The 21,571-nt window shown below is 42.7% G+C and overlaps 1 protein-coding gene across 1 annotated transcript in view; it reads left to right on the forward strand.

Annotated features, from left to right (window-relative positions):
- Positions 1-21,571, forward strand: part of dock1 (dedicator of cytokinesis 1) — a 159,415-nt gene that overhangs the window by 125,091 nt on the left and 12,753 nt on the right. Inside the window, exons 32-46 of the mRNA XM_079182099.1 lie at positions 2,163-2,221; positions 2,819-2,967; positions 4,022-4,107; positions 4,403-4,559; positions 5,222-5,262; positions 5,662-5,752; positions 7,867-7,986; positions 9,180-9,269; positions 9,953-10,057; positions 14,131-14,272; positions 14,609-14,690; positions 16,476-16,560; positions 17,816-17,902; positions 19,588-19,764; positions 21,149-21,232. Of these exons, the coding sequence (XP_079038225.1) occupies positions 2,163-2,221; positions 2,819-2,967; positions 4,022-4,107; positions 4,403-4,559; positions 5,222-5,262; positions 5,662-5,752; positions 7,867-7,986; positions 9,180-9,269; positions 9,953-10,057; positions 14,131-14,272; positions 14,609-14,690; positions 16,476-16,560; positions 17,816-17,902; positions 19,588-19,764; positions 21,149-21,232 (1,555 nt within the window). The remainder of the gene's footprint in view (positions 1-2,162; positions 2,222-2,818; positions 2,968-4,021; positions 4,108-4,402; positions 4,560-5,221; positions 5,263-5,661; positions 5,753-7,866; positions 7,987-9,179; positions 9,270-9,952; positions 10,058-14,130; positions 14,273-14,608; positions 14,691-16,475; positions 16,561-17,815; positions 17,903-19,587; positions 19,765-21,148; positions 21,233-21,571) is intronic.

The following is a 21,571-nucleotide window of genomic DNA, read 5'->3' on the forward strand; positions in this document are numbered from 1 at the left end:
ATAAAAGATACTTTTTGTCATATTCTGTAAATTGTGACTGTAGAACATGAGACATATGAAGTCTGTGATGAAGTCGGGTTCCTCTGCCTCCTCCTAGTGCCCCTAATGGGATTTGTGAGATTCCACCGTGCCTGAAGACAACAACAAATCGGAGCCGAGGAGTCTCTAACACAGCCGTCAATCACAGTTCGTAAAGCTTGTGAACTCCTATCAAACTGTCAATTTAGGCAGCGCTGATCAACTATACATCAAGACTCTGTTACTGCAACGCCCATTTAAATGTTTTCAGAAACGTAGAGTACTGTTTAGCTGTAAGATAAGACAGTATGCTCGGGTCGGTGGGCGGTGCTTAGTTTCAGCTCGACTGTTTTCAACATTGGGTTGCACATTTTTCAAATACGAAATTCCCTAGAACCGCACAAAAGAGAGGCTGTTTAAATCTAATCTGAACGCAATTGGCTAACCTTTGAGATAGTTTCAACCAACTAAAAACATCACATTTTCCCACATTACCCAGCATTAAATGGGGGATCTGTAATTTTCTGTCAGGCTCTGTTTGACATTTTAATCTCAATGTTTAAACATATTGTAGAACAGTGGGTAACACGCCAGCTGTCTGATCAGCCACACCACCACATGGCTCGGTTGAGGACAGACAACTGCGATGGTTGGGCACGGCTTCAAAACAGAACCACAATATCGCGGTTCAGTGCAGTTATTCCCCACGGTGAGCCAGCAGTGAACATACATCTGATTACTTCTCAGCATGCAATGGTGCGGCTAAAGCGCGCTACACCAGACCAGCGGAATCCCGGTATGAACAGTCAGAAATAGCTCTCTCACGACTGTTATCTCCATCGTGTCCTCTATATTCTTGATCTTAAAACAATTTCAGGCTTGATCTTACTCACTTTTCTTATCCATTGTCCGATCTGTTTTCAAAGAGCTAAATCCATTACTTTAGTTTCACAGAACCGGTCTCACTTTCTGCCTCACTGCTCGTTGTTTCCACTCCTGTTAGTCTCTCCCATCGTTCCCTGTCTGTCTTTCCCCGTCTGTCCTTTCTACTTCACTGTTTGTCCTTTCTGTGACCTGGGCCTGTGTGTGGCAGGCACAGAGACAGGCTCCGAGCTGCCATGGAGATAGGTTCATGACCTAGACATGGCAGAGCTGATCAGCTTATCGGCCCGGGTTTGCAAAAGCTAGACAAGACGTCAGGACGGGGAGCTATCCTTCCGTCTTCTTTTGCAAATCTTTGTTTTTATATAAGGGCTGTTGATACTGAAAGATCTTTACAAACAAAGACTGATTAAACAGTTTGCCCCATGTCTTCTGTCTTCTGTCTTCTGTCAAATACAAACAGCAGAAGACAGACCACAGTTGACAGCCTGCTGACTGCCGTCATGTGTATGTTCAGAACTTACATGAGTGGAAATAATTCTTTAGTGTGCATTTGTATTCTAAAAAACCATTACAGAAAGACAAAGCCAAGTAGCTTACCATGGACAGGGGGGGGCCACTGTGAATCAGTTCAAACCATCTCATTATATGCATCATTCGGGCCTAGATGAGGAGGAACTCAAGGCACTGCCCTTCACCATTTATTTAGTTGAGAAACAGGAAATACACACGTTATTGTACTACCCGTCTATAGCTTTATCTATTAGAGAAAAGCAGCACTCTGAGGGGCTATAAAATACATTTTTAAGCCTCCGCACCGACCGGAGGCATTATGTTTTCGAGTTGTTCGTCCTTTCGTCTGGTCCATTCTCGTTAACGCCGTATCTCAAGGAACGCCTTGAGCGAATCTCTTGAAATTTGGCACAAACGTCGACTTGGACTCGAGGTTAAACTGATGTGAATTTGGTGGTGAAATGTTCATTTGAACTCGCAAAACACGTTTTGGCCATAACCCAATAATGAATATGCTAATTATGACAATTTAACAAATGTCTTAATAGGATAAAATGATGACATAGATCTTACTGGTTCTAGCAGCTGCGCCACAGCTGGACAATGACACAGCCATTCATATATATTACATTACATTAGGCAGCAAACGCTATTGGTATTGCGTTTACTTCACACATACAGTAAGCCGTTCTCTAAACTAGATGATTTGACCGTAGCCAGCGTAACATTTGATCCTGTTTTTGTTTCAGGTACCAGGACATGAGAAGACACATTGGCTTTGAAATCAGGGACATGTGGTACAATCTAGGTAACTTTACCAATATTCTGTCAATATTGTTCAGTTTCATTTGTAAATGTGTTATTTTTCTGTATGAATTCACTGATAAAGAGGTTTATGATTACTTGCAAACTAAGTACTTTCGCCGTCTTGCGATTCAACTCAACAAAGAACAGCAGCTAAATATAGACACCCGTTTTAATTAGCTTCATGTTGTGTGATTAGAGAGACTCTGCAGTCAACTCTCAACGGAATAAAATGGTGGTGTTAGATTTGGGCACCTGTGCCTCCCTTACAGTCTGCTCATTGTAACCTACACCATCTGATCCCTTAATTAAAGCGTTACACCAGATTAGATCGACTCATTCACTGGTTTTTTAATGAGCCTCTTGCTATTTTTTACCTGAGCTGTTGACATTATTTACCGCAGGATTGTCATGGAAGATTTTGATGAGCGACTTTATCGACATGGGGAGCCAGATTTTGTATTCGTTTGGAACATCTAATTTTAAAACCATAGCACATCTAAGGATTACTGTCCTGTTAAGATCAACAGGTTGTATTTTGAACTGAGTTGTGTCTACTACACTGTGCATCTATATGTAAATGTCTTTTTTCCTCTCTTAGGGCCCCACAAGATCAAATTTATTCCAGAGATGGTGGGTCCTATCCTGGAGATGACGCTAGTTCCTGAGATCGAGTTGCGAAAGGCCACCATCCCCATCTTCTTTGACATGATGCAGTGCGAGTTCCACTTCACGTGCAGCTTCCAGCGGGTGTGTCCTCTGAAACATGACAAAACAACAGGACTGTAACAAAATCACTTTATGAAAAGAATCTGAGGAGTAAACTCTAAAACCAAAAAAAACAAACAAACAAGGTTCAATAGCCATAAGCTGTTATTCTGCAAATCTCATTTAGTTTTGCTCTGATTATCAACAGCCACGGTAAACGGAACTTAATGTTATGTTCCCGTTACAGTGCGAAATTAAGCCTTTCTGCATGAGGAAATCCGTTTGGCTACAGCTGTTCAGCCATAAGATGTCTCAGGCAGTTTTCAGCTTTGTGATGTTTATGTGGGCGCCCAAAGTATGTGATGCTTATTGTACTTGTATCAAAGTGACAAACAGCACAATGGCTTCATGTCTCTGCGGGCCCTTGTGGTGTACTCCTGTGTAAGACCGTGGTGGTTTAACCGGAGCGCTGCTAATTAAGTCAGTGTGTCACTCAGGATCTGGCACATTGGAGGTGAATGCCACTTTTCATTCTTTACCTTTTACTGAAATGTGATCAATTTCACATTGGCCTCACCCCTTTTTTTAGGATGTAAGCCAGTAATATTTCCTTCCCTGGGTCTCTCCTTGTCTGCGTTTGTTGTAAATCCGGGGCTTAACAGAGAGCAGCATTTATATCTTTTCTTACTTGGCTGCACTTTCCTCTTCTCTTCTGTATTTGTGCCTGGCCAACACACGAGCAGTCAGTGAAAATTGGTTTGTTTCAGCACAATAAAACCAGTTGTTTTTTTTAATACAGCTGCTACATACAAATATCAGAGGCTACAGCAACAAACCGAGCAAAAGCAAAGGGGATGTGTCTCATGATGCAGCATAGTTCTGTCTTCTAACCAAATTTATACACATAATTATAAGTTAAGAGAATAATGATCAGAAGATACCGGGCTCACGACCAGCTGGACGATTAAAGCGGAAGCACAGATCCCCTCAGCCGAGCCTCGATGCAGAGAGAGAGAGAGTGAGACAGGGAGATGGCGTTAATGAATTGAAAAATTAGCTACACTGATTATTTACGCCTGCTCTTGTCTAATTGCAGTTTGAGAACGAGATCATCACCAAGCTGGATCATGAGGTGGAGGGGGGCCGCGGAGACGAGCAGTACAAAGTTCTCTTTCAGAAAATGTAAGTGCTGATTAATGGGCAGGATTACGCCTGAGCCTCTCACAAGTTAGGTAATGCTAATTGCAACATGGCACTCCTCAAAATAATCACAGTGTGCTGATGATCACACGGCTATCACAGCTTGCCACTGTGATATTTGCTTCACAGTCGGATGCTAACTCTGCTTTAATGTGCAAAAAAAAAAAATGAAAGATTGTTTCCCTGAAAGCTGCAAAAAGTCTTGATAATCTTGTTCACGCTTCACATTTCTTTTCCTGCCTGTCCCCGGGCTTCTCTTCCTCCACAACCACGGCAGTTTACTGGAGCACTGCAGGAAGCACAAGTACTTGGCCAAGACGGGCGAGAACTTCGTCACTCTGGTGGTTCGCCTGCTGGAGAGGTTGCTGGACTACAGGACCATCATGCACGACGAGAACAAAGAAAACCGCATGAGCTGCACTGTCAACGTGCTCGTAAGATGGTTTCTCTTTCTCAGTTCCTGAAGACACTCATTCTCAGTAATGATATGACATGTGTGTATATATCAACACCTAGGCATTGTTCATAGGTTATTATTGTCAATAACGTGACCGTAATGACGTGCGACAGGCCACGTAAAAGATACAATAACAACCACATGTCACAGTTGAGATGTTATTGGAGAGCAGCTCACCTGAAACACCGCTCCTCTGTGACGTTTCATCTTGGAGCACTGAAATGTCAATTTTGGGTCTCGCGTGACTACTGGCATTGAAAAGACTACAGGCCTGTGGGCCCAACCTGCATTTAGCTGAGTCATGTTTTTGTCAGTGCTGTGCCAGGTCGCGTAAAATGTAAGTTTCCGTTTTCAGCCAGTAGAGCGGTGGGACACTGATGTCAGCCAACTCACTTGTCTTTAGTGATTACTTTGTGTCTTCCTGCTGTAAGCGAGGACATTGTTATTTATCCATATTTTACTAAATTGAGTTGTCACATTGCCAAATTGTTCTTTTAAAAAGATTAAAAAAGAATCTACAGTATAGTCGAGGTATTTCAAGAGTTTTGCAATGTAAGCATGACACACTAAACCAGAATTGTTGTAACTAGAAGTCTATGAACCCTTTTAAAATGTGAATGGTCTCTTTTCTTCCTGTAGAACTTTTACAAGGAGATAGACAGAGAAGAGATGTACATCAGGTAAGTCATATCCAGCCTTGTGCCTGTTAAGCATGTTCAAATTTCTAGACATTTAATCCTTTTGAGGCATTTTACAAACCCCACTGTAGTACTCAGGGCTGTGACGTTCAGTTCAGTTACATTTTTACTTGCCAAAGACTTATTTCTGTACATTGTGGCCCTTTTCTCCCCAGCCTGTTGTCCCCAGAGATCCAGAATAAAATATTTGTTTTTGTTAAAATGCATTTCCATTTCCACAACCTCACCTGTTGTAGTTTTCCATCTTTCTGTCGAGCTTTATTTGAGGTAAATCAGGCTGTCAAGACGCATCAGTCCAGCGGAGTTGACTTTCTGTCTGTTGTTTAACGTGTGTGATGCCCGCTCGTACATGACCCATACATCATTGCTTTTTCCCACCAGGTACCTATACAAGCTGTGTGACCTCCACAAAGAGTGCGACAACTACACCGAGGCTGCCTACACTCTGCTGCTACACGCCAAACTGCTCAAGGTACACAGACACAATATCAACAGCAAATGATCACAGAAGCCCGCTCTCGCAAAAAAAAAACTTCAAACAAAACCCAAGTACACTGCTACGCTATCAGGCGTTTAACCTCAGGCATTAAACAGTTGTGTATTTGTGAATTTGAATGTGTACAGGATTTAGAGAGATAAGGCCACATCCCTTTAATCCCACCATGGCATGAGACGGCTACTAAGAGGGCAGACTCGCTTGAGCAGCATCTTTTTTCACCTTGCGTCGTCGATGCAAATCACGGCTAGTATCTGATCTTTCCTGAAGAAAAAGAAGAAAAAAAAGCTACGACATAGTTTAAAGCAGAGGATAAAGCAGCAGCCCCCTGAGGTGCTTGGAGATAAAGGTGTGCTTTTACTGTCCTCTTTGTCATCTGAAAACGAAGAATCCTCAAATATAAATCACATGGTTCAGTGCGAGGCACAGCTGGTTTAAGGTGGAAACGGGGGGCAGGTTTCCACCACACTTCTTAGTGCAATGATATCTTAAATTAGATGCATAAATATTTACAAGCTATCACCAAGCAATTATTTTTAAGATCACACCTTTTTGTCTATGTAGGCCTGCTTTAGGCCTCGGAAAAGGTTTTTATCTTTGCCAAAAATATATCACATCCGCTCAGAGAGTCTTTTCCCAGTTGGGGTTTGGTATACCCTGAATTTTGAGTTGTTCCTCTCTGCCTTTTATCCAAAATGGTTGCACATCTCATCTGTATTTGCATAAATAGCTGGCTGCATCAGCCTTTGTACGGGTCCCGACAAGGGAGTGCAGGCTGTGACTGAATCACATTTTCCTCGCTGAGCAGTCACAGTAGCATGCAGGAGTTGTTTTTGTTATTATCATTTTAATTCTGCTCATCTCTCAGCAGCTGTGGCATTCCTGATCATACCTTTCAGAGAGGGACTCGCTATTATATTGTTGGAAATTGGTTAATTTTGTTCCACCGGAGTCTGGATAAATCCTTTCTTCTCCAATAAGCTGTCCTGTGTCATCTTTGTCCTCCCTTTTGTGTAAACGAGCTCGAATGAGAATGGATGATAGATGCATAATTCTGCATCTACCAGCGGTTGTATAGTAAAACTGGCTCCTGTAGTAATAATTAGACCTCCAGTAGAGTCCCTGCAGCAGTGTAGTATAATAATGGTTGATGAATTTATGGCCCTTTGTGTTTTGTCAGAGATGCATCAGCACTTTAGTTCAGTCGATGCAGGGTCACCAGCCATCCATGAATAAACTGAGATCCTTCCTTCCCTGTAAATGCCGCAGTTCAGCTGTAAAAGAATCAATAACCTGATCCAAAGCCTCCCAGCATCCCCGTTCATGCCACAGCAACAATGTGCAGAGCAATTACTTTTTCACCCATCTCCAGCACCGGCTATGCAAATTCCTTGGCTTTGCTATTCAAATTTGGCCCTGCTTACAAAACTTTGGTCCGGTTTTCACAGAGATCTTTAACTCCTCAGGTTACTCACGACACCAATTAAAACTGGCTGGTAATGAATTGGTCCTGGCAGCACACACAGGATTATGGTTCCTCGACACGGAGGCCAATCAGATTGTCCATCTCCCTGTTAGCCAAGCTGTTCTAGCTTGTCAGAAAGCTCATTATTCTCCATGCTGATGCATGATGGGGTACGCGGTCAGCACAAAAGGATACCCCGCTGTCTTGTTTCTTTTTTTTTTCTTGCATCACTCTTCCTTGTCCACCATTCTTTACAAAATCAAGCAAAATGTGTAATGAATAAGATTACACTGCGGCATGACTCAATTGTATCTGATGTTTATTGTTAACAAAAGCATGTGATGCTCTTCTCTGCTGGCTTCCAGTGGGCTTACCTACCGGTGGACTATTTTGGGTTGTAATAAATACTGTTACAGCGATTATTAGCCACAGAGATGCTCTCTCTGAGCCACCGACACATGTTTCATTGCCCATGTCTCAAGTTTCCCTATTGCCCCGTCAAGAGTGCAATCTCTCCCATTTGCATTGGCTATAACTCAGTGATTGAATTCTTGTCGCCCGTTCCCCCTTTTGCTCTGAATTGTATTGCCCAGTGTTAACCCCGGCGCTAACTTGTCCTCTGTAGTGGTCAGACGAGCAATGCGCAGCCCACCTGACCCAGAGAGACGGCTACCAGGCCAGCACTCAAGGACAACTTAAGGACCAGCTCTACCAGCAGATTATCAATTACTTTGACAAGGGCAAGGTGAGACACACACACACACACACACACACAAGCAGAAGAGTGGTCATAATCCTGATAAATCGTGGACTCTGAGTATGCTATTTTTAGATGATGTCATCTCCGTTAAATACCTCTTCTGGCATGAGAAGGCAGGTTTTGAAAAAGAGTCGCTGAATGGAGGTTTCATATTCCTTTTCCACAGAACGGGGATTGCAAATAATCCTCTTCTTTTAGCTAATGCTCTTATGTACGAAGGCGCATATCGGACCACACAAGCATTAATGTGGCTCTTTTGTCTTATCCGCTACTCTACCTTTCATGAAACCTTTTTTCCTACTCTTCCCGCCCGCTTGCTCATTTTCCGTCATTCCACATCAGTGAGGTACTTGAGTACCATCTGTGCGATACCACTGTGTTGTGACTAAAGAGAGCAGGCCGTTCATATGTACCTCAGATTGAGAATATGTCCTGCTTGTGTACTGTGCCGTACTTCTGCACTCTTCATATTTGGTTCCAGAGGAGAGAAAATGTTTTTCTCAGCCTGTAAGCTAAGCCTGAAATGGGTCTGCAGGACTGCAGCCAGAGCTTCTCAGAGATGATGTCCCAAGGCTGTCCGTGTGTCATCAGTGCTGGTGGTGCAGCCGCCACTCAGGGTTCACTAGCCAACTGTCACTCAGCCGGATACTGCCAGGGAGACAACATATTGAAAAAAAAGCGTTTGCTAAACACACACAAACACACCAGAGTGGATCAGGAAGCGTTACAGTGGCTGTTAGAATACATCAGCACTGAGGACAGTTTCTACGAGTGTCACGGGAGTCATCCAGAAAGCAGTCCCAGATGGTGTCGCCACCACCACTCTCACTGATGGCAGGCTGATCTGAGCAGCAGTCTGGACTCGGTCCGCCTCCAGCCTGGCCCAGATCAGTTCAGCCTCATCTAGTCAGGAAGCCAGTTAGAAGCCCTTCAACATGTTTGGGTGGCGCCCATCTATCTGTGACACCACTGAACAATATTGACATAATTAAAATAATTCACATTCATTTATATTTTGAATACCATTGCCTGGAAGTGATAATTAGTTTTATTCAACTGGCTGAAAAATGACTACTTTATCTCAGCTTGAATTTTTGATAATGAATTCATTTGCTAACTGTCTCTTTGTGTGTGTGTGTGTGTGTGTGTGTGCGCGCGTGTGTGTGTGTGACCAATAGATGTGGGAGGAGGCAATCATTTTGGGAAAGGAGCTGGCTGAACAGTACGAAAATGAAATGTTTGACTTTGAGCAGCTCAGCGCCTCCTTGGTAAGAAATATCATTTTTTGTTTGACTTTAAGGCTGTTCATCACATTTCAGTACCGGGACGATTAATACTAAAAAATGATACATTTAGAGCACATTGAGCTGAGTTTTTAAGAGGGAGAAAGGAGACTGTGGTGTGTTTTTATTTAACCAGGAAAGCCTCATTGAGATTAAACACTTTATAAAGCATTTTATAATGACTTATAAGCTCAAGTATCATAATACTACTTTATAATTGCAGGTCACTCACTGACATTTTGATTTTAAGGATCATAGTGTATTATAATTCTTATAGTTGTTATACATTATAATCAGTGTTGTAATGCATGATAATGTGATTTTAAGTTACTCTAAGAGATCTTGTTTGCCTCAAGGTTTTTTTTACTTTACTTAAAGCAAACAACGACCACTTAAAGTAACATATAATCACATCATAATCAGTGTCAATAAACCGTCAGAAACCAGCAATTGTGAAGTATCATAATTCTTAACCTTATAAAATGCTTTGACATGTGTTATGATTATTATCGAGCAGATGATTTCGCACATAATTATGTTTATAATGCATTCTAGACATGGGCGTCATAGAAAGTGTACCATGAGAATCACCAACAAGGATCAAAGAAAAGTAAAAAGCGTCGGGTGTTTTCATGACAGTAAAATCTTTCCATTGTCTCTCCCAACAGCGGAAGCAAGCCCAGTTCTATGAGAACATAGTCAAGGTCATCCGGCCCAAATCAGACTACTTCGCCGTCGGCTACTGCGGCATGGGCTTCCCCTCCTTCCTGCGCGTGAGTACTCGCAACACACATCCCCACGCCGCTCTCAGCACCCCGCATCATGGCTCATAGCGCAGCGTGAGGGAGACACTTGTCAGATCAGATGATCAATAGGTTTACCAGGGGCTCGCTTAGTTCTCAGCCGTCAATACGTTTGTGTTTCACACGTCTCGCTCCCACAGGTTTTGGTGGTTTTTGGCGGGGGCTCACTTGTTAAACATCCCACCTAGTCTGGTTCTCACTTACGGTTCACTTACTCACTCGCAGAAAACAAACTGAATCGTAAGCAGCTGTTGCATGTGTGGACTATAGAGAGGATCCAGAGTAATGTGCTGGACGGATGATGAAGAGTGGGGTCTATTGGAAATAAGACTGAGAGCTGAGAATTAAGAATCTGTTTCTCTCTCCTAGTCTCGTCCTCTCTCGTTCATAGTCCATGTCTCCTACCTCTTTCAGCTCGTCTCCTTCATACGTATCTAATATCTACCTGTTTTTAGCATGTGCTATATGAGTCACTCTGTTTGTTGGTCAATCCTCAAAGCTCCCCCATCATCCACCAGTGCAGGACATAGCTATTAAGACTGTTGAGGTCAGACCACAAGAAACACCCCTGCCTTCGTTTGTCCGATCAAAAGGCTGATCACACTGCAAACGCTGCCTTTAATTCCGTCACCTGAACAGCCTTTTCTCTGCGGCGTGAGCGTGGCCTGCATCACAAGTTCCCCCATCACGGCCTGCACAACAAAAGCCTGGCGCCCGCTACAAGGTGAAAGGAAGTGAAATGGTCACATTGTAAATTGCTTTAGGGAGCTGCTGCCGCATCATGGGTTGTAAGCCCAAATCATTCAGACCTGCGCTAGTCGGAGCTTTACTTTGAAACTTCTTGCAAGTGGTGAGTCTGTTCAGTGGAAGCCATCCTGATCCCTCAAATGACCACCATTAGTTGGCCATTAATCATTATGAATATGAACACTGGAACTGAATAATCACCCCAAATTCTATTAATAACCCCTTCTAAGTATACTTTGCCGCTAAACCTGAACTGATGTGTATTTCCTCTTTAAACGTCCTGGCTGGCCTTGCGCCAATGTGATCACAGCTTATTACAAATTTAGTATGCGTTCAACAGGTGTTTGATAACGCCTCACTGGCTTTTTCAGTGTCTAAGGTGCTACTGTGTGCTTATCGGATCTCTTTGCTCTCTGTTGGTGAAGGGTATCCTGCTCTGTCCACAGATCCGTTTTTATTTGAACAGCAAATTAAATTGATGTAGGCATTTCTCTGTGTGAGTCGCAGTGTGTTTCACGTGCTTTTCCCCCCCCCACATCTTGTCTACAAGAAATAAATGGCAGTGGTGAGGGTTTGTTCCCTTTTAATATATCCCGTTACAGCTGTGTTTAGGCTGTCATCTGGCATGCCACCGAATGTGTTGTTTTACACAAAAGCAACGCACAAAGTGGCACAGAAAGTCCTCACAGAATAAGATATCGGTGAAGTCAAGTCTGGAGAAGGACCCTGATCATATGCCCTTTTCATTCTATTACGAACAACAGCCGTTTCACAACGGCCGTTCGCTGCTCTCCGATCTCCTAACCCCTTTCCTCTGGCAGGGCAGAAACTCCATTACAGACGGGGCAAGCTGCACTGGTCTAATCTAACTGGCTATTTAGACAGCCGTCAAAGGACAGCTTTGAGCTCTCTTTTCTCTCCGCTTTTTTTATTTATTTTGGAGGCAGTTGGATCTTACCTGAAATAACCAGGGCCGGGTTGTCTTTGCCCAAAAGGAGTCTGCGATTGATTTACCCGTGCATTGTTTTTTCTTTTTTAAATTGTAGCGTTCATTATGCTACAGTGGAAGCAAAGGTAGTGCACAAGCTGGTTAATATTACACATCGCACGTTTTCCTGATACAGAGCGAATCAGTGCTCTTGCATTATGGCTCTTACATTGTCCCGCTGTAAGGGCTCTATGTGTGCATGCCCTTCACGATATATTTCATAATGATGTTGAAATATTTCTGCGTGAGTACATAGGCAAGAGTTCAAGTGTGGGTTACTTATTAAGATAAATATAGTTCAGAGGGTTCTCGTTTGTTTGCAGCGTCGCGGTGTCCTTAGGGAAAAGTCAATTATGTGCGAAAATCAATACTCTGATAAAGGCATTTTGTATCCACCCCTCTTAAGAATTGATTTTATGCAAGGGTGCTTGATTCAGCGGCTTATGATTTATTAGTTGTTAATGCGGTTAGACACAAGGGTATTTGCTAATTATAAAATGCTCTAGAATAGATCATGTCGTTTGTTTAGATCTGCAGCCATTGATCCCAGTTATCTACTTTCTTCTTATGTAGTTCTGTATTAAAACACAGTGTTTGTTTTGTTTCCATTGACCGGTACAATTAAATTAAAGTTTATATTCTTCTGCTACTTACAAAACAAACATTGTAAAGACATGCAAATTATCTTATTTATCTTAAGTCATAATTTCAACCTTGAAAGTACGATACCTCGTCGTAAAACTGAAAGCTTGTCTTATAAAAATCCTCAGTTTCCGTCAGCTTTTAGACACATTAAAGGTATTCTCAGTATTTCAAAGACTTGACAATTAATTCTCGTTTTACATCCAGTCTGCGTGTTTCCCCCACTTCTCCCTTCTCTTCCCATCAATCCTAAACTTTACTTATTCCCTGTATTTCGTTTCCTGTGAGCGCTCTGCTTAAAAAGCAGTTGAGGGTGTGTGAAAGTCGGTTTGAAATATGTGTCCTGACGCACCACATTCAGAGCACCTCGGTTATGAGCTGTCATGTTCTATCATTCAAAATGTTCCTCAGGCAGACCCCAGAGCACACTCAGGGAGATGAAGAAGCATTCCTGGCTCATACATTTTCAGCAGGCACTCAGTGTGTTCTTTTCAAAATGACTTGTATTCATTTTGGAAGAACACAAGATGATCTTTTTAATCAGCCTTTGTGTCTGTTCAACGGTGTGATTCTGCAGAAGATTAAAAAGAAAGTTTAAGGAATGCTCTGTGGTCGTTCTCCACATATGTCACAAATGGTCCAGTCCTGCTTTCAAGTACATCCAAGGAGCTTAAATCCTAAGCGTACGTGTTTCATTTCCATTTGAACTTGATAACATCGCAGCTATATGAACTAGTACTGCTTTGTCACTTGACTTCATGAAATTGCCTTTCTACCCACCAGCCAAGAAATAAAAGACCATTTGAGCTTGAATTATTATCTCAATGACAGTGATTTTCTTTGCCAGAACTAGCCGGTCTAGGTTTGAGGGTAATGAAAATGAGAGTCGTGACATTGAGATTACTGTATGCACGACTAGAATGCTCAACAACACGATGCAAATCCTGCTGTCCTCTTATGAAGAAGCATGCAATATACAGTGAGGCGAAAAAGATTGGATGTCCTCGAACGGATTAGAGTGATTAAGAGAAAATATTGAAAGCAAATCCCGCCGTTGCTTCTTTTTTGTCAACTTATTTGTCAAAGCAAACTTGAAAACGGCTGCGGGCATAGTTCACGGCTGCAATTCCTTTTAATTCTGGGAATTGAGATGTGTGCCGTGCATGAGCATAGGGCTCGCTGTGCGTGAGTGATACGCAGTCATGGTTTATGAAAGGAGTTTAAAGAAAGAAGGAAATGGTAAGATTCCTCAGTAGCTGTAGTTAGCAGAACTTCCTATCACCCTCATTTCCAAGTATTTAATATGATAATGTATTTTAACCCAGCCACAGCATCGGGCCAAGCAGATTTACAAATTAAAGCCCCTCTCATCCATGTGACTTTCTTTAAATATTACAATTTTCTCATTGTTTTGTTTTTTAAGCCTCATGCATAGAAATTCAGGGATCTGGTGGAATTTACGACTGCACAATGAATGTACAAAGCAAGAAACCATTTTATTCCTGGCAATAGACAGAAAGATATAGGCAGAAATCAAAAAATGTCATCTTTTTCACATCTTTTAATTCGGTAGAGTTTGTCAGTGTTGCTGATCAAGTATGGATGGATTTGTATCTCAGACTAGAGAAGCATTCAAAGTCTCACTGTATTCTATATTGTGTTTCAGAACAAAATGTTCATCTACCGCGGGAAGGAGTACGAGCGCAGAGAGGATTTCGAAGCCCGTCTTCTCACACAGTTTCCCAACGCAGAGAAGATGAAGACGACCACGCCGCCCAGCGAGGACACAAAGTGTTCTTCTGGACAATGTATCCTCAGCACGAGTCCTTCATTCAATTTTAACTGTCGACGTTTTGTTTTTGTTTTGCTTTTTATTTCACTTTCATGAAGAGAAATGTTTTTTATAATTAAATAAACTGCCTTTCCCTGTTATTTATTACATCAGACAAAATGCTTCACATGTATAAATCAAAGCTTCATGAACTTATTTTGTATAAGTTACCACAAGGAATTTAAAATTCATGGCTTCAATTCATAAGCCAACTTTGTAATTTGGCACCAGAATTTTGTGAAATAATAAGATTGTAATTTATAATTTGATTCGATTGCACGTTGAAATTATTTCCTTGATGTTTCTGCTGAAGACATCCAGTGTTTCACGGTTAAACCCATCCTCGACCTGCCTGCCAAGTTCCAAAACAAACCCGTCTCTGAACAAATAGTGAGGTAAGCAGGACACCCCCTCTCCGCTCACATTCACTTCTTTACATTTTCACAGTGCGTTATTGAAAGTCACGCAGCATGCATTTCGTTTTTTTAGTGATGTGTGTTGAGGGCCGCTGTGGATGAAAGCCAATAAATCTCGAGGTAAATGTGTGTCTGTGTGGAACAAACAGCGGTTGACCTTCTTGTCGCTGTCCTGGTTATTAACTTGCGGCAGCCATCTGCTGTTAGTCGCTGCGCCAAGTACAACATTGTTTCTCTGACATCATTAATACCTTTGTGTCGTGCACCGGGGCCACAGCAAACAGTGGGCCCCATACCCTCCCCACTTGTTTGCCCAATCTGTACGCCAGCCATGCACTGCATCAGTCAGCTGTGCAAATTCACTTCGATATGCCACCCAACGCATCAATGGACGTAATTAAAAGAAGAAATTCACTCTGAAAACCTTTAGGCAAAAAATACCTGCGCACTGATCTCATCGCAAGCCTGCACCGTTGGTCACAGCCCCCCCCCCCCCCTGCAGCAGCCTGTTGGCTTGTTTGCGAACTGTGTCTGATTGGAATATGTAACTCTGTTAATAGCCCAGATCAGACAACCACGTTTAGAGAGGACGGTTCCACACCAGCTGTCTGTCCGTCTCTCCTTCTCTGCCGACTCTCCAGCTCTCACTGTGCTTTCCCTGGTTGTCTCTCTGTTTTCTCTCATTTATTCTCTCATTCAGTGGAAAAGATCAGCGGTGCATAGCAATGAGACTGGGCTGTTTGAGCCAAAGGGGGTCACAGCAGCAGGCAGAGCACCCCCTTCTGACCTTGCTTTGTCCCGACCATGCTAATGCATCATCTCTAGCCCGCCAGCTAATAGCGTGTAAAAGGCTTAATTGGGTTAACGCAGCTGATTTAAAGCTGCTTTATAAATCGGTTTATTAGATCAGAATCTCAGAGGCTCCTCTTTTTTGATGTTAATGCTTCGCTTCCTCAGCTAATCTGGGACTGGCTCTCATCATGTTTATCATTAGATAGCGTGTTGCCCTTTGTGACCAAGAATAAATGGCTCAAGTACCTGTAAGACCTGAGCTCTCTGTGGTGCTTGAATGTCACAAAAGCTTTGCGTGGTCCGTTCATTAGCAACACATCAACAGTCCTTAGCAGAAGAAATTTAAAACGTTGCAGCATCCCATCGGCGCACACTTACTGCTGCCACGACAAACATTAATTAAAGGGCAGCGGTTTTGGAGGGGCACTGATTCCTTTTTATATTTTATTCATAATTGTTTGCTGATAAAGGCATCCTCTTCGAAACATGATATTGTTTAAGGGATGCAATATGCTTTATGGGGATAATTTCCCAAGAGAGCGTGAATGTGGATGTCTGTATAGAAATATGGAAAAAGAGCGAGTGTGTGTGGGGGACAGCTGCTCCCACAGCCACTAAGCAGCGCCATCATTTTCCTAGTGTGAAATGTCTATTAACCTGATTTGGTAAAGTTCATCCCCACTAGTCGTGTGCCTCTGTCACGTATGCTGCGGCTTCTCTACGTGTCCGACATGTCGGACCGACCTCCGGTGCTGCGAGTGACGTGTGTGACCCAAAAAATGAATTTATTAACATGGATTTGAGGCCGTGTCGTAGACAGCTAGTCAAAACCAGCATGCTAAATGCCACAGCTTCTGGCAGAGCTACCTGTCCTGTGTTTGACCTGAAGCAAAGCAATCAACCTTTGAATCAGGCCGTAGATTGCACATAGCAGTTTTAATTTACTCAGGCGATGATTTTCTCCCTCCCCAGCTTCTACACCGTAAATGAAGTCCATAAATTCCAGTATTCCAGGCCGGTGAGGAAGGGGGAGAAGGACCCCGACAACGAGTTTGCGGTAATTGTTTTTTTTTTTCCCTGTGACTTGACTTCTCTATTTCTTTTTTTTATAAAGGGATTTATGAATTATTTGTTAACATTAAATGATCATCAGCATACTTGTCATGCTCCTTTAAATGAAAAAAAAGTGTTTGTGCCAGTTTGAATGTCTAAAAATAACAATGAAGGCTACTTAGCATTGAACTATAATATAGAACATTTTAGCTACTTTTGTTTGCCTAATTTATGGTCTATGTGATAATAGTCCTGTGTAGGTATGTCCCATATTTCAGTTTTGAAAAATGATACTTAAACATATATAACATAACGTGGATTTCTTTTGTTTTCCCTCAAATATTTCTTGTTTGTCTCTCACTCACTCACGGATAAACCACAGACACGAGCGGTTATATACACAACATATTTGGCTAGAAACAAGTGCCGTAGCTCCACTAACAGGGCAAAAGATTGCGCATCTGTAAGATAATGTACTTAGTAGGATAAGCCGGCAGAGTAATGATCTCTAAGCCTGATCAAATAGTTTCAGTCTTCTCTGATGTTAAGATGCAGCAAACGCAGTAAAACTGAAATGGGTTTTTCATTTTTTTTCTTTTCTTTGTCTCTGTAGTGTGACTGCGGTTTTGGAATTTATTACAGGATGCTGATCGATTATTGTTTGAGATTTGTGTTTGAGGTTATAACATCTTTTTTTTTTATCGTTTCAAGTCGAGTAAATCAATAGCAAGGCAGAACTCTCATTAAACACAGGACAACTGGCTGCCAACAAGAAGATCCAGGATCAGGATAAATCTAATTGTTGATAGTGATCCAAATCTGTTTGCCCTGTGCAACTATTTCTGTCGATTCCTGATTTTTGGGACATCTTATGAATTATGATTTGTGCACACTTAACATGCAGGTGGCAGATGACAATGGTACTGAGAAAATGATCCCATTCACACTGTTCTCTGTGTGTTTACTGTGGCATCACTTCATCTCAGGCAGGATGATGTATTTAACTCCTCTCAGACTGACAGTGAGGTGATGGATCTATAACATTTACAGACATTATTTGAGTTCCATGTGCACACCTCCATCCGACCGCCTCCCCCTACAATGACTGAACAACCATTACATCATCTTACTCTCATTCATGCAACAGTCTAAAAGCTTGTTTCAATGTAGTTTGGCACAGATAAAACCCGCCTTGTTGTCATATCAGTTGATTTCTGCGCTGTGGTCTGATTGTGTGTCTTTTGTCGTTCTGTCAACAGAACATGTGGATTGAGAGGACCACGTACACGACGGCGTACAAGCTTCCCGGCATCCTGCGCTGGTTCGAAGTCAAGTCAGTCTCCACAGTGAGTATGAAGGGCCTGTGTGCCAGACAGGCCTCCTAATCAGACAAGGATCCGCAGCCTTGCTCAGAGGCAATCGATATGATTTGTCCACTTAATCTATATAGGCAGCCGCGTGGACGCAGGCGTTGCCATCCCCCGGACTAACGACGGGGCACGTTCTCTCTCTGCCAGAGGGCCCGCTTTGATTCACCGAGCACTCCTTAAAGGCCGTCTCCACTGACAATAGCTTCACAGCACAAATGCAACTAGAGCAACTGTTGATCTTCCTGTAATAGAAATGCCTAGATTGCTGTATTGAAAACCTGTTGATGAGGGGATGGTCTACCAGCTGCAGCAAATGATTTCAAGTATTTACTGTAGCACCTGGAATGCACACAATTCCCCTCCATCCGGCTGAAACTGCATAACGGTTTCATCATTTTTAGCTCTGTTGTTTTGGCTAATTACAATGCTGGTCTGGTGTCCACATTTTGGGCTGGGGGTGTTGTCTGGTGGAAGAGAGAATGGGGAGAAATGAGTGCAGCAAATAGATGTTGGAGCATAAGAGCCGGTTACAGTATCACTTAGAGCCATAAACACACCGCCTCGTCCTGTTAATGTGTCATTAGTTTGTTCCAAAACAAATGTGCTACTTAGAGTAATTAGCCCGGCTAAGTATTATGCAATCAATTACTCTTTATTTGTGGCTTTAACTAGTCACTGTCATATCTGTGCTGGTGAAAGCACTTCTCAGAGGTTCTCCTTAGCCGTGGCGTTACAGTACCTGCCGTCACATGACCACCCACACACCCAGGCAGCTTGGACATTTAGCTCACCACACAATGGTCCTGCTGGTCGCTACATCCTAAGCACGGCCATTTCTTCACAAAGGTTCGATCCCTGCCGAAGTCCTGAGTGTAGTGAGGTGCTCCGTTGCCACATTAATTCAAAGGCCTCCTCCTTCAGGCTGGGTTGGAACATACTGTCAGGAGCAGCTTGCCCTGCAGATGAGCCGGGGAGAGGCCAGCTCCCCGAGGTTACACTCTCTATTTAAAGCTTAATGACTATGCTGAGAATTCACCAAGCTAAAGCCTTCCATCTGACAATGCTTTTTATCAAGCTGGCCGGTGACATAGCTGCACAGATTGGAGATTTGTCTCCCTGGCACAACGTCTTTATTCTTTTGGGCTGGGGTCTAATTCTAACATTTATACAACAATCCACTCATGTTCCTCCCTATATTCTTACTAGCAAGGAGGCCGCAAGGAGATTATTGTTCATCTAAAGTAATTAGATTGCCTCCACGACGTGGAGTTACACGTATTGAGTTGGATTCTTTTTTTTTTTTTCACTCTTCGGTGGAATTAATGTCGGCGTTTTCCAAGCATTTTATTCATCTTTTCTCAGAATAGCCAATCGTGTTTTGTTGACATGGGAACTGAAATTCCCCGACACCGAAGTGCTATCCATCTTCATCTGACAGTTGCAGGTTCATGTATGGGCGTAGTGGAAAATGATTCATTGCTCCTCCATCCTTCATGATGTATGCGTGTAGTTAAGGGTTTCTCAGCCTATACTCTAATAAGCTCTCCCTAGTCAGGGAACGCAAAATGTTTCCGCTTGATTGTTGGCATTACAGAGACATGATGTATGTGTGTGTGTATATAAACTGAATATGTTACACCTTCCTTTACTTTGCTGCACAGGAAGAGATCAGTCCACTGGAGAACGCCATGGAAACGATGCAGCTGACCAATGAGAAGATCAGCAGCATGGTGCAGCGGCATCTCAACGATCCCAACCTTCCCATCAACCCCCTCTCCATGCTGCTGAATGGGATTGTGGACCCAGCTGTTATGGGAGGTTTTACCAACTATGAGAAGGTAGTTCGACATGAAAATAGTCCTGCGTGTATTCTATTGCTATATTGTCTCAAACCTGAGCACATTCAGGTTAACAGTTTGACATTTTGGGAAATACACTTTTTTGTTTGAGTAATATGAGAAGATTAATGAAACTCTTGTCTGAATATGAAGCTAGAGCTAGAGGAAACGTTAGCTTAGCATACAGACTGGACAAAGAGGGGGGAAGCAGCTAGCCTGCCTTCACCTCTAAGGTAACAAAATGTGCCTAAAAGCACCTCTAAAGCTCATTACACACCTTGCACAACTTCCTGGAGTCGTGTTGTCACAGTGAGGTCGCCAGGCAATCAGCAGAGGCTTCAGGCAGTCCAGCACATAAACCCCGTGACACACAACTTTGTTGTTTGCACTTCAAGAGACAGAACGTGTTAATTAGTGAGCTGTAGCCGTCCTGATGGGCAGATGTTGTCTTCCTTGGAAAGTGCCAATCTAGCTGTTTTCCCCCTGTTTCCATTCTTTATGCTAAGCTGAGCTAACCGCCTGCTGCTCCAGCTTCATATCCAGCATACAGCCATGCGAGTGATATTAACTTCCTCATCTAACTCTCAAAGAGAAAGTGAATAAGCGGAATAAGGTCTTCTGACATTTTATATTCCTGAACATTTTGGTGAGCTTCTAATATATCAAGCTACATTCAGAGCTAATTCAAATGAACCAATTTCTTCCCCCAGGTCTGATATCGTGCTGTGAAATAAAATCATAATCTCATGCATATTTCAAGTCCTAGAAGCTCTCATTCCACCAGCATTTAACATTTGTGTCATCACACTTGTGACTACTAACATATTTTTTTGTCATCATGAATCGGTTTTTGTTCTGGACCTCCTTTTTTTTCCCCTCATGAAAAAGTCAATCTTCATCACATCTCTAGTGCTCCCACTGGTTTGTGAGCTGCACACTCCATTCACCATAACACAATGCGACTCATGTGGAAAGGAAAACAGTTTTTTTGATGATAAAAAAAAGTGATAGCCTTTTGGTTCGCAGCTAATATCACAACCTGGAATAGATTCATATTGGTCTTGTGAAACGGTGCAGTATGAGTCAGAGGAGGAACGACGTGAATTCTTTGCCCTCAGGTCGCTCCTTCATCTCAGTGAAATAGTGCAGGTGATGGAGGAGAGACGGATGCCTCGACCACATTTTTTTCTCATTTTAACAGCCCCTCTCAATGCTGTCCCCTTTGACTTGTCAATATTTTTCTCCCCCGTTTCTCATTCTATTTATATTACAAACTTTTCCACATCTCAGATTGCTCCTTCAGTCTTCCCCCCGTACTCACTCCTCCTTTTTCTCTCTTCATATAAACAGACTTACTCCAGTAACTCCTCTCCCTCCTCCCCAGGCCTTCTTCAATGATAAGTACATCCAGGAACACCCAGAGGACCTGGAGAAGATAGAGAAACTAAAGGACTTCATCGCCTGGCAGGTGAGCTTAAACTGCATATTGCTGATCTGTGTCTATGTTGAGTGCCGTGTGATCATGGTAAAGCATTAAGCGTCAGTCTGTCTCGCCCAAGATGTCGGGCTTCAAGAAAAGGTTTCATGGTCTGCTCGTCACCGATGACAATCTTGCTTACTTTAAAAGATGACATTTGCTCATTACATGGTGTTTCTTTTTCCATGGCACATGTTAAAAGCAGAGGAAGGCATAGCCTACAGGCAAAGAACATGATTAGATGTTTCTACGAAGTAGCATGTGATGCATGAAATAGTGAATTCATGCCACTTTGCTTTTACGCATGATTGAGCTTTCTTAATTTGCCTG

The sequence above is a fragment of the Pholis gunnellus genome (assembly GCF_910591455.1).
Source record: "Pholis gunnellus genome assembly, chromosome: 21".
Lineage (NCBI taxonomy): Eukaryota > Metazoa > Chordata > Actinopteri > Perciformes > Pholidae > Pholis > Pholis gunnellus.